At 45.0% G+C, this 15,919-nt stretch overlaps 1 protein-coding gene across 5 annotated transcripts in view; it reads left to right on the top strand.

Annotated features, from left to right (window-relative positions):
- Positions 1-2,437: 2,437 nt before the first annotated feature.
- DCAKD (dephospho-CoA kinase domain containing) overlaps positions 2,438-15,919 on the top strand; it is a 33,586-nt gene continuing 20,104 nt past the window's right edge. Inside the window, exons 1-6 of one of the 5 annotated variants that reach the window (XM_077252635.1) lie at positions 2,442-2,524; positions 2,616-2,683; positions 2,791-2,865; positions 3,699-3,776; positions 6,656-6,769; positions 8,342-8,545. In XM_077252635.1, coding sequence (XP_077108750.1) covers positions 6,658-6,769; positions 8,342-8,545 — 316 coding nt within the window. In that variant the 5' untranslated portion in view covers positions 2,442-2,524; positions 2,616-2,683; positions 2,791-2,865; positions 3,699-3,776; positions 6,656-6,657. Of the gene's footprint in view, positions 2,525-2,615; positions 2,684-2,790; positions 2,866-3,698; positions 3,777-6,655; positions 6,770-8,341; positions 8,546-15,919 lie in introns of all 5 variants that reach the window. The other 4 variants (XM_077252634.1, XM_077252637.1, XM_077252636.1 and 1 more) reach the window with 4 other exon arrangements.

Here is a 15,919-nt window from a genome sequence, read left to right as displayed (position 1 = left end):
TTCCAACAACCTTTTCTCCCCTGCTACCGCCGACCTACCAACATTAGGGACAAATTGGTAAGGGCTGATATCGGGTCCAGCATCAGGATACCAAAACAGACTTTTTTACAAACACAGAGACAGGACACTTTTCCCTGTCTTAAATGCCTCCAATGCAACAATATCCAGAAGGGTGATCATTTTTTTCACCCCCACACGGGCCAGGGTTACCCGGTGAAAGGTTTCTTCACCTGTGATTCGACGTATGTGGTCTACATGATCAAGTGCCCTTGTGGATGTGGGTGAGACCACACAAGCCATACGTGAGAGGATATCACAACATAAATCTAACATAAGGTGCAAGAAGAACCATCTCCCCCTTCCGTATCACTTCCATAATGCAGGACATAATCTGGCCCAACTGAGGTTCCAGGTCCTAGAACAAGTGGACACTAACAGAAGGGGACAGAACAGGATAAAACTGTTAAAGAAGCGTGAGGCGTATTGGATTTTTACCCTTCAGACTCTGGAACCTAGGGGACTAAATAGAGATTACGATACCTCCGATTTTCTGTGATCAATGGACAACTATATGATACCATCATTTTATATGTGATACCATCATGTTGTATTTCATTCGTTGTATTTGAACCCTTGCACTGTAATTCACGCTTTGTTACAGTCTATATTGTAATTCATGTGCTTTCATTAGTCTGTGTTCTCTTTTCCTTATAGAACCGCTAGTCCTGCACTTATTCTCTCTTGGGCACCCCGTGCTATCCACGGTATAGTATATCATACTTCAGCAAATTACACAGGTCAACAAAAAAAAATTTTTTTTCTGGTGTCCAAAATATTTTAATGAATTTGGGGTATTTTTGGGGTGCTGATTCTGAATATGCTATCAGTTTTGCCAGATTGGCTCAAGTTTTTGAGATTTTTGGTATCTTATTTATAGCACTTGTTGGTAAATGCGACGCATCATCTCATTAATTTCTTTGGATTAGTACTTGAACTGAGCAGTTCTCAATATAGTTTTGTGTTAATTAGTGTTCTAAAAGTTTGTTCATAGCTTGATTTTTGCACTAACTTTATGTTGTTGTCTGTTTTCCAGTGAAAAGCATGAACTCATCAAGAAGAAGTTGTCTTAACGATCCAGACTCATTCTGTTACATTTGTGGTGAATACACACTGCCAAAACATAGAAGAAACATAACAGACTTCGTAAAAAAAGTGTATTTTGCCTATTTTGGGGTTATGCTTGGGGACCAAGACAAGTTTTGGGCACCACACATAGTGTGCAAAGCATGTATCGAATTATTACGAAAATGGAGCAAAGGACAAAGGAAAAGCTTCAAATTTGGTGTTCCAATGGTGTGGAGAGAGCCAAAAAATCATCATGATGACTGTTATTTCTGTGCAGTGCAAGTGCAAGGATTCAATAAGCATAAGAAACGAAAATGGGAGTAACATGGAATCTGCAAGAAGGCCTGTCCCTCATTGTGAAGATGTGCCTGTACCTGTGTTTACCATAAATAACAGTCATCATGATGATTTTTTGGCTCTCTCCACACCATTGGAACACCAAATTTGAAGCTTTTTCTTTGTCCTTTGCTCCATTTTCGTAATAATTCGATACATGCTTTGCACACTATGTGTGGTGCCCAAAACTTGTCTTGATCCCCAAGCATATCCCTAAAATAGGCAAAATACACTTTTTTTACGAAGTCTGTTATGTTTCTTCTATGTTTTGGCAGTGTGTATTCACCACAAATGTAACAGAATGAGTCTGGATCGTTAAGACAACTTCTTCTTGATGAGTTCATGCTTTTCACTGGAAAACAGACAACAACATAAAGTTAGTGCAAAAATCAAGCTATGAACAAACTTTTAGAACACTAATTAACACAAAACTATATTGAGAACTGCTCAGTTCAAGTACTAATCCAAAGAAATTAATGATATGATGCGTCGCATTTACCAACAAGTGCTATAAATAAGATACCAAAAATCTCAAAAACTTGAGCCAATCTGGCAAAACTGATGACATATTCAGAATCAGCACCCCAAAAATACCCTAAATTCGATGAAATATCTTTGGCACCAAAAATGCTGTTGACCAGTGTTATCTATTGCCTAGTTTCTCCAATTAGTTCTCTCCTAGCCGCCTTTTGTATGTCACAACAGCCTACGTCCATTTCCATACATGACACAACACCCATCCTGGGCACCTTGTCACTACTAGCATTGCATCCTTCTCCCTTTTTAATCCAGGAGTGACCATTCCCTCATATGTATTAGTTCCCATGGGCACACACTCATTCCCCTCTGCTACATGGAGCCAGCACCACCTACATCCTTATACAGGCTCACCCCACCCTGTGCCTGCACACACCCACTGTGATCACATGACCGCCCTGACGTGCAGCAACATGTGATACGATTACGCCCCCTCCCAAGCTAAATACCCGGAAGTTCTGGCCACACTCGCAGCACGCCTCCCTCAGCGTCTCAGCACGCCACCAGCGCGCCAGGCCACAGGACGGTAAGCACACGCACGCAGCGTTCCCCCCTCTTAACACCTCCCCGTTATGTGAGTGCGTTACACTGACCCACCATTGTCTCACCATTTTTAGCACACAGTGTGGGCACACAGCATGCCCAAGCAGCTTATTCTGCTCACAGTCACCAGTCTCCATTACTGGTAAGCTTGTCCATCATTATCCTATACTTACCATGTGATCTGTTTCCTTTTAACCTGAGGAATTTTTTGCTGAATCTCTTTGTTGAATCTCTTTTTGAACATTGTAGCCTCTGAAATTTGCCTCCACATATATTGCCAATATACTCATACATCTGCTTATAAGTCCAGATCCTACGCTCCAGGTGATTATATTCTCGCATCAGCTTATTTAGCATCACAGGACACACATCATGGGCAGCAATTCCCAGGGCCGCCATTAGGGCATTACAGCCATGACTGGCGTATGAGGCCCGGTGGGCAGAGGGGGGCCCGCATCGGGCCCCGTCTCATCTGCTCACCGGGCCCCTACCGGCAGCCGCAGGCTGAACCGGGCCCTTAGCAGCGGCTGGCTTTGCAGCTGTTTAACGCTATTGACGTGCGGGCCCGCACATCAATAGTTAACAGCCGCCAGCCAATCTGAGGCTGGCAGCTGACGTCAGCCGCAGAGTGTGTCGCCGGCGAGTGCACGCTTCAGCTGCGTGCAGAGAGCAGGAGCGCGGCAGGTAAGCAGAACTTTTTTTTTTTTTTTTTATTGAGAGCGGCGATCCGGGGGGCCCAGGGCAGAAAGCTGGACACTGGGACAGAAAGCTGGACACTGGGGCAGAAAGCTGGACACTGGGGCAGAACGGAGAAACGGGGCATGACTGGAGGCAGGATTGGAGACAGATGGGGCAGGATGGATACGATGGAGACAGATGGGGCAGGATGGGAGAACATATGGCTGACGCCAGGAATGAGACACAGGGGGGCCAGGATGGCGAATATTATTACCATAGGGGCTAATTAAGGGATATTATTACTGCAGTGATGTATTTATTTTATTTTTTGAGTACACTGTTTTAAATGGAGGGGCGGTCCTATTACTGTGTAAAGTGACACTATGTCGCCTTCTTCATGTGGTGTAATGTAGAAGTTGGGAAAATTAAGTAATGTGTTCTGCAAGTGGAACTCGAGATAACTGTGTTCTTTCCTGCAGAGACGAGTCCTGGCTGGATGAAGTGATGGCGGTCTGTGCTGGATGAAAGATGAAGGACTTCACCTAGAGACGTCACTGGTGAGTCACTGTGTTACCTATACACTGTATACTATATACAGAGGTCATGTGTATAATGTAACCGGTGATCACTGGAGTACCTATACACTATATACAGAGCTCCTGTGTATAATGTCACTGGTGATCACTGTATTACCTGTACACAGACACTGCATACTAAGTACAGATCTCCTGTGTAAAATGGCACTTATGGTGATAGTATTGTGGTTTTGTTTTTATTATTGATCAGTACTGTAGTATTCAGTCACTATGTGGTGGTAATATGTGGTCTGGTCATGATGTTGTGGTATTTGTTCCTTGCATTTGATATTATTCGATCACTGTGGTGGTAATATGTCATCTGGTCATGTTGTGGTGGTATTTATGCCTTGTAGATAGTATTATAGGTCACTGTGGTGATATGGTGTCTGGTCATGGTGCTGTGGTGTTATAGGTCATTTTAAAAATTGAAAAATAAATAAAAATATACCTTAATTGTATTGCATATTTTAACAAATATTTAATAGATTACAGTAGAGTAGGGCCTGGCCAAAAGTGTCTACCTTGTCATTTTGGTGGCTTAAAAAAAATCTTTTTGCCAAAACAAAAGCTGCCGGCTATGTGTGATCTGGTGATGGGAACTGTCAATGTGTGATAGGTGAGAAGTGGAGTTTTTCTTAGAGAGCGGTGGGACTGTGGACAGTTTGAGGGGTGGAGCGTGGAGGCGGGTCTGGGGTGGAGCCTGGGCGGAGTCTCAAGGGGGCCCTGGAAATTTTGCCAGTATGGGGCCCCGAAATTTCTAGTGGCAGCCCTGGCAATTCCATTGTCACTGTATTCCCTTGCAACTTTCCATATCTTGCTTTTCCTGAACTGATGAGATTGCCTCTGTGTTTTATTACTCTGCTTTTGACACTACGTTTTCTTCTCCAGACTATAGGATATTGGCACGATACACCAGAGCACGATTATGGCATTTTACTATTTTAGGCACGTATCTAGTACGCACCACGATACCTCAGCTTCTCTACGACACCTACTTAGGACCCATTAGGCTTCTTTCACACTTCAGTTGTTTGGCGTCAGTCACTTCCGACATAGTGACGGATCGACGGATCCGTCACAATTGTTGAGAAAACGGTTCCAACGGATCCGGTTTTTTGACGGATCCGTTACTTGGGGGTTGTCTGGGAAAAGTATCTACTTTTTGGAGCATGCGCAATTGAAAAAGCGGATTGGGGCGATGGATCCGCCGCGAACCGTCATTTCGGCGTTGACAAAAAACGTTTCAATGTCTGTCTATGTCTAGACAACGTCCGCCAAATATCGCATGACGGATAGAACGGACGACCATCCGTCACAATCCGTCGCCAATGCAAGTCTATGGGAAAATAACGGATCCGCCAAAAAAAAATGACGGATCCGTTATTTGAGGAAACTGGCGGTTTTAGACTGACGCCAAACAACTGAAGTGTGAAAGAGGCCTAAGGAGCACATATATCCGTCTCTCTGTTCCACAACATCCTTTTCTATTAGGATCTCAAGTTGGTACTGATGACTCTGTAGCTAATGGACGTCTCGCTTTATTTGTCTCCCCGGAAACTGGTTGAACAGCTGCAGTCACTGTTATTCATTATTTTGACATATAGTGCCGTTATCTGTTTTTTTCTTTCTTTGTTTTATATATTGTTATGTAATGTGCTTTGACATTGACAGATATTTTGATCTTTATTTTTTCTTTTTTTCTATTCCGTATAATCTCTGTATTACATTAGATAAACTTGCTCTGAGGAAGGTCCACAAAGGACCGAAAACATTTAGCAAGAAAAGAGCTACCGCTGATCTGTCTGTCCAGATGTAAAATAAATGACTTTATTTTCTACAAGCATTTTTCAGTGCCAAGCTTTTTGATACATTTGATTTAAGGGGCTGGAAACCCTACTTGAGCACCTCCACTCACAAATTTATAGAGTGCCGTGTAACTTGTTCTTGTTACATTATTCAAGCACACCGGACACTGGGTTAGCACCCGAGCATGCTCAGATAACACCTTATCAGAGCACATTTGCTCATCAGTAGCTGTAAAGGTACCTTCACACGAAGCGACGCTGCAGCGATAGCGACAACGATGCCGATAGCTGCAGCGTCGCTGTTTGATCGCTGGAGAGCTGTCACACAGACCGCTCTCCAGCGACCAACGATGCCGAGGCCCCCGGGTAACCAGGGTAAACATCGGGTTGCTAAGCGCAGGGCCGCGCTTAGTAACCCGATGTTTACCCTGGTTACCAGCGTAAAAGTAAAAAAAACAAACAGTACATGCTCACCTGCGCGTCCCCCAGCGTTTGCTTCCTGACACTGACTGAGCTCCGGCCCTAACAGCACAGCGGTGACGTCACCGCTGTGCTTTCACTTTCACTTTAGGGCCGGCGCTCAGTCAGTGTCAGGAAGCAGAGGCTGGGAGACGCGCAGGTGAGCATGTACTGTTTGTTTTTTTTACTTTTACCCTGGTTACCAGTGTAAAACATCGCTGGCATCGTTGCTTTTGCTTTCAAACACAACGATACACAGCGATCGGACGACCAAATAAAGTTCTGGACTTTATTCAGCGACCAGCGACATCACAGCAGGATCCTGATCGCTGCTGCGTGTCAAACGAAACGATATCGCTAGCGAGGACGCTGCAACGTCACGGATCGCTAGCGATGTCGTTTCGTGTGAAGGTACCTTAACTGATCTTCAGAGAGGAAGTAGCGGTCTGACAACTACACGTCACTTATTAGGTTGTTCTGTTGTGTCACCTTCCTGCTTGTGACTTTGCAGGCTCATCCGACTGTAATCTAATGTGTATGACCAGCTTCAGCTGCTTCTGATGTGTCCCTTTTGTGGCTGTTTTCTCATTGCAGCCATGTTCCTGGTGGGCTTGTCTGGTGGGATTGCGTCAGGTAAAAGCACTGTTGTGTCAATCCTCAGGGAACTGGGATGTGCAGTTATTGACGCAGATGTCATTGCCAGACAAGGTATGTATCATTATATAATATGTCGGGACATAAACTAATTGGACATGCAATGCTGTGTGCGGATTCTGGTCTCTCCTGTCCAAATCTGAAGATATTACAGACCTAGAAGAGGACATTAATGTCATTAGGGTTTCATAGGAGTCACTTAGGTTAGGGGCTTAGATCGGCAGATCAAAGTGTTATGGGTTTGGGTTTCCGTATACGCCACTGATCCAGGACACGGAGCTATAAAAGGACTCCTTTCAAAACTCTGCAATATTTTATCCCTTGAAACCCAGATTTCGTAAGTAATGTTCATTGATGGGTACATAAAGTCTGGAATTGTTTTTTTTTTTTTTTCCTCCGATATCATTACATAAGCTTGCAGATTAAGGGGGGGAGGGGGTCTGAAACTAGATTAATGATGACCTATCCATAGGAGATTCGGTACCCCCACCAATCAGCTGAGATCTGTTTTGACAGTGGCCAGATGTAAGCAGTATAAGAAGCGGAGTGCCACCGTTCCATACATTGTTTACTATCTAGTCCTGTTAATTTACGGGTGTCAGGCCTATTCTAATCTCATTAGGATCTATAGTTCAGTCCCAGACATCACCTTTAATTTCAATTACGGTGACCGCAAAGTGAAAATGATCATTTCAGGTCACTCAAAGCAGACACCCAGGTCTTTTTTTTTTTGTTTTTTTTTATTGCATTCAGGGTCAACCTGGTTTGGCCTCCCTTTGTAGGTCCCATACTAGCCATATGGGTTACCTTGATGACACATACCACCTCATATCTATAGGCTCTTAAAGTGAGGTGTTTGGTGCACGGACGTCTCTGATACCATGTCGACAGGTATAGTTTGAGATCAGCGCAGGGGCATACAATGTGTATATTCATGTTTGTGATTGGCTAGCTACTTATGGACTGGAAAACTAGCATTATATGGCTGTAGCTATGCACTTAGCCCACTATGCCTAATTTACCATTATATTGGTGGATAGAAGTTGCATAATTATTTGTTGGAACAACGGGTGGACATCTATTGATATTAGATCTTTATAAATCTATGTCACCCATGTTTCTTAGGGAGTGGCTATATATTTCTATCCTTGTTTTGACATGGTGCCAGTGATGTCTTTTAGTGCAATCATTGGTCTATGTAATATGTCTTGTATGTAAGTTATCCATATTCTATGTATTTGTGATGATGTGTGCTTTATTGAATAAAATTTGTTAAATTTTTTATATATCGGATCAGTGCTCCTTCTTTACTCTCTAGTAGCTTAAATCCAGGGGCAGCATGTACCAGGCACTGGCTGTATGATCTCCAAAAAAACCATACTCCAATAGCTTCCACAGACTGAGGCACTCTGTAGATTAGTTGGATGGGTGAATCCCCAGCGGCTTCTCCCCGCACGCTGTGTTGGAGAGACAGGTTTCTGGATATGAGCGAGTATAGTTCATATACTACAGCCAGTGCCAGATACATGCTCCTCATGGTTTGGGAAGCATGTATCCGCTGACAGGTTCACATTAAGGATTGCCGTGATATCAGGACACTTGCTGACTATTGTGATTGTCTTTCAGTGGTACAGCCGGGAACCTCGGCCCATAGTCAAATTGTGTTCCATTTTGGAGAGGAAGTACTGCTAAAGAATGGGGAACTTGATCGTGAGAAGCTGGGATCCATTATCTTTTCAAGTCCCGAGAAGAGGGCTCTACTGAATTCCATCACTCACCCTCCAATACGCAGAGCTATGCTGAGACAGACGCTGTGCTTCTTTTTTGTGGGTGAGTGAAATGTGAACCATAACTAGTATATACAAATGGCAACCATTATATATCACTGTTTAGCCCTGTATTATCAGTGGGGGTCCAGATGCTTCATGACAAAGGGGCCACTGTATCATCTCTTCACCCAGTGTAGACTCTTGCTGTTAGAGTATGTTCACACCAAACAGATACTCTGCAAATTTTCCAACCAGATTTTCTCTGTGGCAGTTCTGCAGTGTATTACAGATTTCAACCAATTTTATCCGCGTGCTGTGAATAATGTGTATTGCAATCTCTGACAAATCTGCAGTGCAAAATAGGAGATACCGGTACGGCACTATAATGTGACTTCTTTATCCGATGGTTCACTCGCTTACTAACCTCAGTTTTGGAGCATAAAAATAAGGCCTTCATGATTTTTTTTCAAATTACCACATTCAAAATTAAGTACATCGTCCAATTGTAAAAGGGACGGCACTTGCTAGATAAAAACGGTAGCTTCATTATCTTCAGAAAGTGCCATACAGACGAGGGAGCTTCAGATAGCAATGCTCATTTTACAGTAATTTGCACTGCTTGAAGAAGCACAAAGTACTGCGAAACAGCTGTTGCTGCCAGGTCCTTTCCGGTCTGTATGGCGCTTTCTGAAGATATTAAAGCTACCTTTTTATCTGGGGAGTGCCATCCCATTTCCTCTACCTTTGGACAAATCAACATTTAAAGAAGTTTTCCCACGAACAAAGTTTATTTTAATCAATAGATCTTGGAATAATAACTTCCACAATTGGATGTGTTTAAATAAAACGTTCTCATGCTGAGAAAATCTTATATTGTGTAATGTGTGTGTCTGACCATACAGGATCATGGTCTGATCATACCACATCTCCTGGGCAGGGGTGAAGCGGAAGTGTACAGATATTACAGCAGGGGATCACAGCTAAGGCTACGTTCACATTAGCGGCGGGCGCCGCAGCGGCGCCGCATGCGTCATGCGCCCCTATATTTAACATGGGGGCGCATGGACATGCGTCGCACTTGCGTTTTGCGCCGCATGCGTCGCTGCGGCGCCCGCGTCCGGGCGCAGAGGACGCAGCAAGTTGCATTTTTGCTGCGTCCAAAATCAATTAAAAAAAGGACGCATGCGGCGCAAAACGCAGCGTTGTGCATGCGTTTTGCTGCGTTTTTGTTTGCGTTGTGCGCTGCGGCGCCGACGCTGCGGCGCACAACGCAAATGTGAACGTAGCCTAATTCATTTTGTGATGTAAATCATTTCCCTGCCTGTTTTTTTTTTTTTTTTTTTTTTTTTTGTTTTACCTCAAAGAAATAATTACCGTATTTTTTTGGACTAGAAGACGCATCGGACTCTAACAAACACCTAGGTTAGAGCAGGAAATTAGAAAAACTAAATTGAAGCAAAAAAAATGTGGTCCATTCTGTACTTAATATCCCTTACCCTGGTATATATGGTCCCCTCATCCCCATCGTGGTATACATGGCCCCTCATCCCTATGCTGGTGTGCATGGCCTCCTCATCCCTACCCTGTTATATATGGTCCCCTCATCCCCATCGTGGTATACAGTTGTGGCCAAAAGTATTGACACCCCTGCAATTCTGTCAGATAATACTCAGTTTCTTCCTGAAAATGATTGCAATCACAAATTCTTTGGTATTATTATCTTCATTTGTCTTAAATGAAAAAACACAAAAGAGAATAAAGCAAAACATTGATCATTTCACACAACTCCAAGAATGGGCCAGACAAAAGTATTGGCACCCTCAGCCTAATACTTGGTTGCGCAACCTGTAACCAAAATAACTGCGACCAACCGCTTCCGGTAACCATCAATGAGTTTCTTACAATGCTCTGCTGGAATTTTAGACCATTCTTCTTTGGCAAACTGCTCCAGGTCCCTGATATTTGAAGGGTGCCTTCTCCAAACTGCCATTTTTAGATCTTCCAACAGGTGTTCTATGGGATTCAGGTCTGGACTCATTGTTGGCCACCTTAGAAGTCTCCAGTGCTTTCTCTCAAACCATTTTCTAGTGCTTTTTGAAGTGTGTTTTGGGTCATTGTCCTGCTGGAAGACCCATGACCTCTGAGGGAGACCCAGCTTTCTCACACTGGGCCCTACATTATGCTGCAAAATTTGTTGGTAGTCTTCAGACTTCACAATGCCATGCACACGGTCAAGCAGTCACAGCCAAAACATCAGGGAACCTCCGCCATGTTTGACTGTAGGGACCGTGTTCTTTTCTTTGAATGCCTCTTTTTTTCTCCTGTAAACTCTATGTTGATGCCTTTGCCCAAAAAGCTCTACTTTTGTCTCGTCTGACCAGAGAACATTCTTCCAAAACGTTTTAGGCTTTTTCAGGTAAGTTTTGGCAAACTCCAGCCTGGCTTTTTTATGTCTCGGGGTAAGAAGTGGGGCCTTCCTGGGTCTCCTACCATACAGTCCCTTTTCATTCAGACACCGACGGATAGTACGGGTTGACACTGTTGTACCCTCGGACTGCAGGGCAGCTTGAACTTGTTTGGATGTTAGTCGAAGTTCTTTATCCAACATCCGCACAATCTTGCGTTGAAATCTCTTGTCAATTTTTCTTTTCCGTCCACATCTAGGGAGGTTAGCCACAGTGCCATGGGCTTTAAACCTCTTGATGACACTGCGTACGGTAGACACAGGAACATTCAGGTCTTTGGAGATGGACTTGTAGCCTTGAGATTGCTCATGCTTCCTCACAATTTGGTTTCTCAAGTCCTCAGACCGTTCTTTGGTCTTTCTTTTCTCCATGCTCAATGTGGTACACACAAGGACACAGGTTGTGTCAACTTTAATCCATGTCAACTGGCTGCAAGTGTGATTTAGTTATTGCCAACACCTGTCAGGTGCCACAGGTAAGTCACAGGTGCTGTTAATTACACAAATTAGAGAAGCATCACATGATTTTTCGAACAGTGCCAATACTTTTGTCCACCCCCTTTTTTATGTTTGGTGTGGAATTATATCCAATTTGGCTTTAGGACAATTCTTTTTGTGTTTTTTCATTTAAGACAAATTAAATGAAGATAATAATACCAAAGAATTTGTGTTTGCAATCATTTTCAGGAAGAAACTGAGTATTATCTGACAGAATTGCAGGGGTGTCAATACTTTTGGCCACAACTGTACATGGCACCCTCATCCCTATACTGGTATGCATAGCCCCCTCATCTCCATCCTGGTATATATGGTCCCCTCATCCCCATCCTGGTATACATGGCACCCTCATCCCTATACTGGTATGCATGGCCCTCCTCATCCTTATCCTGGAATGCATAGCACCTCTCATCCCTATCCTGGTAGGAATGGTCCCCCTCATCCCAATCCTGGTAGGAATGGTCCCTCTCATCCCTATCCTGGTATGCAGGTCCCCATCTCAGTCCTGGTATGATTGGCCCCATCCCCGTACTAATATACATGGCCCCATCCTTATCTTGGTATGACTGGCTCCCATCCCCATCCTGGTAAACATGGCCCCATCCTTATCTTGATATGACTGGCTCCCATCCCCATCCTGGTAAACATGGCCCCATCAGAAAAACAAAAAAAAAAATTACTTACCTTTCTGCGCTCCCTTGCAGCTTCTTGTTCTGATGCCAGAACCTGCTTTATGCTTGTAAGCAGCTCATGGCAGTGACGTCACGCGCTGCTTACAAGCCGAAGGACAACTGCCGAAATACTCACTGCTCTTCACGCTGGGACTATGTGCGTGAAGGGCAGTGAGTATTCATTGCTCTTTAGTAGCGAGCACATTGTCAGCCGCCGGCTTCCTGCAGCTGCCGGCGGTCATGTGTGCCCGCTACTTAAGAGAAATGATTATTCATCCGTTATTCCACACCCATGTGAGTGGAGCAAGGTGAATATTAATTTCCCTTAAGTAGCGAGAACACATGAAAGCCCGGCAGCTACAGGAAGCTAGCAGCTTACACTGTTCTCGCTACTAAAGAGCAATGAATACTCACTGTCCTCCACGCACATACGCCCAGCGTGCAGAGCAGTGAGTATTCCGGCAGTTGTCCGCGGCTTGTAAGCATAAAGCAACTGCTGGCACCAGAACAAAACGCTGGGAGGGAGCACAGGAAGGGTAATATATATACCGTATTTTTCGGACTATAAGACGCACCGGACCATAAGGCGCACCCCAAATTTGGGGTGAAAATTGCAGAAAAAAGTATTTTTTATAAGATGGGGGTCCGTCTTATTGTCCGAATTTACAGTATCTTACCTGAGGGCTGGCGGTGGCAGAGCAGGGTCACAAGAGGCATGGTGTCGGCAGAGGTGGGGTGATGCGGTACGGCGTGCACCTGAGCAGGGTCCCTTCCTGCTTAGGTGGGCGACACCACGGCCTGGTGTCCATGGGAGGGTTGCAGCAGTGGTTACCGGCACAGGTACTGGGATGAGGAGGCGCAGTGAGAGGGGTCCTTTTTCCTGGTGAGGTGATGCAGCAGCCCGGTAATGCAGCAGAGCCGGGTGAATCATGTTGTTACCGGTGGTGGCGGCCATCTTCCTGGGGCCGCGCGTGCGCAGATGGAGCGCTCTGCTGCCCGGGGCTTCAGGAAAATGGCCGCGGGATGCCGCGCGTGCGCAGATGGGGATCGCGGCGGCCATTTTCCTGAAGCAGAGTTCGCATCTCGGCTTCAGGAAAATGGCCGCCGCGATCCCCATCTGCGCACGTGCGGCATCCCGCGGCCATTTACCTGAAGCCCCGGGCAGCAGAGCGCTCCATCTGCGCACGCGTGGCCTCAGGAAGATGGCCGCCACCACAGGTAACAACAGGATTCACCCGGCCCTGCTGCATTACCGGGCTGCTGCATCACCTCACCGGGGAAAGGGACCCCGCTTACTGCGCCTCCTCATCCCTGCACCTCTGCTGCCACACCTCTGCCGCCGCACCTCTCAAGCCACGGTAAGCCTGCATTGCGACTATTAGACGCACCCCCCCATTTTCCCCCCTTTTTTTGAGGGGGGGAAAAGTGCGTCTTGTAGTCCGAAAAATACGGTATATATATATTTTTTTTTTTGATGGGGCCATGCATACAAGGATGGGGATGAGGCCAATCATACCAGGATAAGGATGGGGCCATGTATTCCAGGATGCTATTAAAAATAAATTAATATTCAGTGTCCTCCATGCCCATGGATGGGGAATGCAGTGAATATTTTTCTTTAGCAGGACCTAGACAGGGAAGAAGTTTCATTGCATGTTATGAAGAGATTTTAGCCCATAACTTGAAGGACGTGTCAGTCACCTGGTTGTCCTACTTGCCCCACGTTCCCCTGTGCTATACCAACCTCTTCTATTCTGGTGCATGAGAAATATTAAACTCCTTAAACCAGACCTAGACAAATCACTTTATTCAAGATGAGGGTGACAAATGTCACAGAGCCTGTAGGGAGATGAAAGGGAGCGTGTCTCCTATTCTGTTCCAGTCTCGATAAAAATCAAAGTCTGAAGGAGCCGGGCCGAATATTCCCCTTCTCCCAGGAGCTCCTGCGGCTTATTATATGAACAATATGTCAGCCCTTGCAGATAAGGCCCTCTATTATAACATGGAGAAGGGGGAGAAGAATAGAGAGGTCCTAGAGCATGTGCAGGCTGGTGTAGCACCGCAAAAGGGGAGACCTTTACAACTGCAGAAATTGCTGAAAGGCTGCAGTCCTTTGTACCCTTTTGTGAAAGGATGAATTGGTCTTCTGGGGACGTCCTGATCTGTACGGCTAAAATGTCTTTATATAGATTGTAAAATATTATGGCCAATGAACAGCACTTGGCTTGTTAAGGAGAGCCCAGAAATGACAGCAAGGTTAGGTATCCTGGGCACATAGACACATTGTTAATTGCACAAACCGCAAATCCCTAGTACACATGTCTAATATGTGAACCACGCATGGTATACAGAAATGGCCACCGTTCTATATCCGTGTACAGCGCTGGGGGTCCAGGTACTTTATGGTAGAGGTTTCTCTGTCAGCTCTTCACCGCTCATCTTCACCCAGTATCCTGAATATCGTCGTGTTTTGCAAAGACTTTTATATGTTGGACTATAGTCTGACGTCTAGTGATGCTAGTCACTTACTAGGATGTGTGCTGTAGTTTCAGTACAATCGGTGTTTTATCAGCTGGAGATTATCACTGCTGGACTACATGTCTCCTGCAAGACAGTCCGGCTAATCTGTGTCTCCCCGCCCCCACTACTGATTGGCAGTTTGGTGACAGTGTACCGTGTACACAGGAAGCTGCCAGCCAATCAGGGATGTGAGTGGGATATACACAGTCCAGAGGTCTTAGCTCTGCTGCATCTATCTCAGACAAAACAGAGATTTTATCAAAACTGCACCAAGCAAGCCAGTAAGTGATACATTGCTGGAATCAGGCTCTCTGTCTCTACGTCATGTTGCTATCAGATTATATAGCAAAAACCTGCTGACAGGTTCCCTTTAAGTACATGGAGTAAATTGCAGAAACTAACAGAAGAACCATTGCTAACCTCCTAAGATATTATTTGCTGATTCAGTGTCTCTAGGGAGTGATGGAGGGGCAGGAAATTAATCAGGTAAGCTTTTTTTTGTTTGTTTGTTTTGTGCTACTCCCTTTTAGCTTTATTTTTTTGCCAATTCCAGTAATTACATTTGCAATTCCCTCATATATTACTGAAAGAAGCTCTACAGCGAAGCATTGCGATGAAGCGAACCTGACAGATATCATTCTTGCTGTCTGAACTGCGATTACAGCCTGGTATGTTTTATTCTGAAGTGCTGCGGGGTTTAGGAGAACACATACTGCGGACTATATGGTTGGATAACTAGTCCATGGCGGGTCCCTGGGTGGCCTCTGCCTTGCCTGCTCTCGTACACTGACCGGTCACTTCCTGTGTCTATGAGGACTGACCTGTCAGTTACGGGGAGCGGAGCCTCTTGGACTAGTCATCCAGGACACCCTGTTCCTGGCCATTTTTTTTTCAAGTACCGTATGTTTTGTCTCGATGCAGCGATTCAGAGTAAAACTTACACTGTGGTGCTCTCTGTGGTTCGGGCACCATAAATTAGCTGACAGGTTCACTTTAAAGAGGACTTGTCACCGGTTCAGTATAGGCCTATATTTGTTCTTCTTTTATTCCCTCTTGTTCCCATGAGTGTCCCGTGCCGTCCTATCTGTATACTCTTTTGCATCCTCCCCTGCCCAGGAGATGTAATATGATCGGATCATGTTTTTAAACACCTTCAAATGTGGAAATTATTTTTATTCCAAGATCTATGGATTAAAATGTACTTTGTTAATGGGACATCCTCTTTAAATAGTTGGTCCTGTTGTGATTACTCGACCCTAAGAAGAAGGCAGCACCAAAACGT

The sequence above is a fragment of the Ranitomeya variabilis genome, chromosome 4, assembly GCF_051348905.1.
Source record: "Ranitomeya variabilis isolate aRanVar5 chromosome 4, aRanVar5.hap1, whole genome shotgun sequence".
Classification (NCBI taxonomy): Eukaryota; Metazoa; Chordata; class Amphibia; order Anura; family Dendrobatidae; genus Ranitomeya; species Ranitomeya variabilis.
The sequence above is the reverse complement of the archived record's forward strand: the minus strand, read 5'-3'. Positions and strand labels throughout refer to the sequence as shown.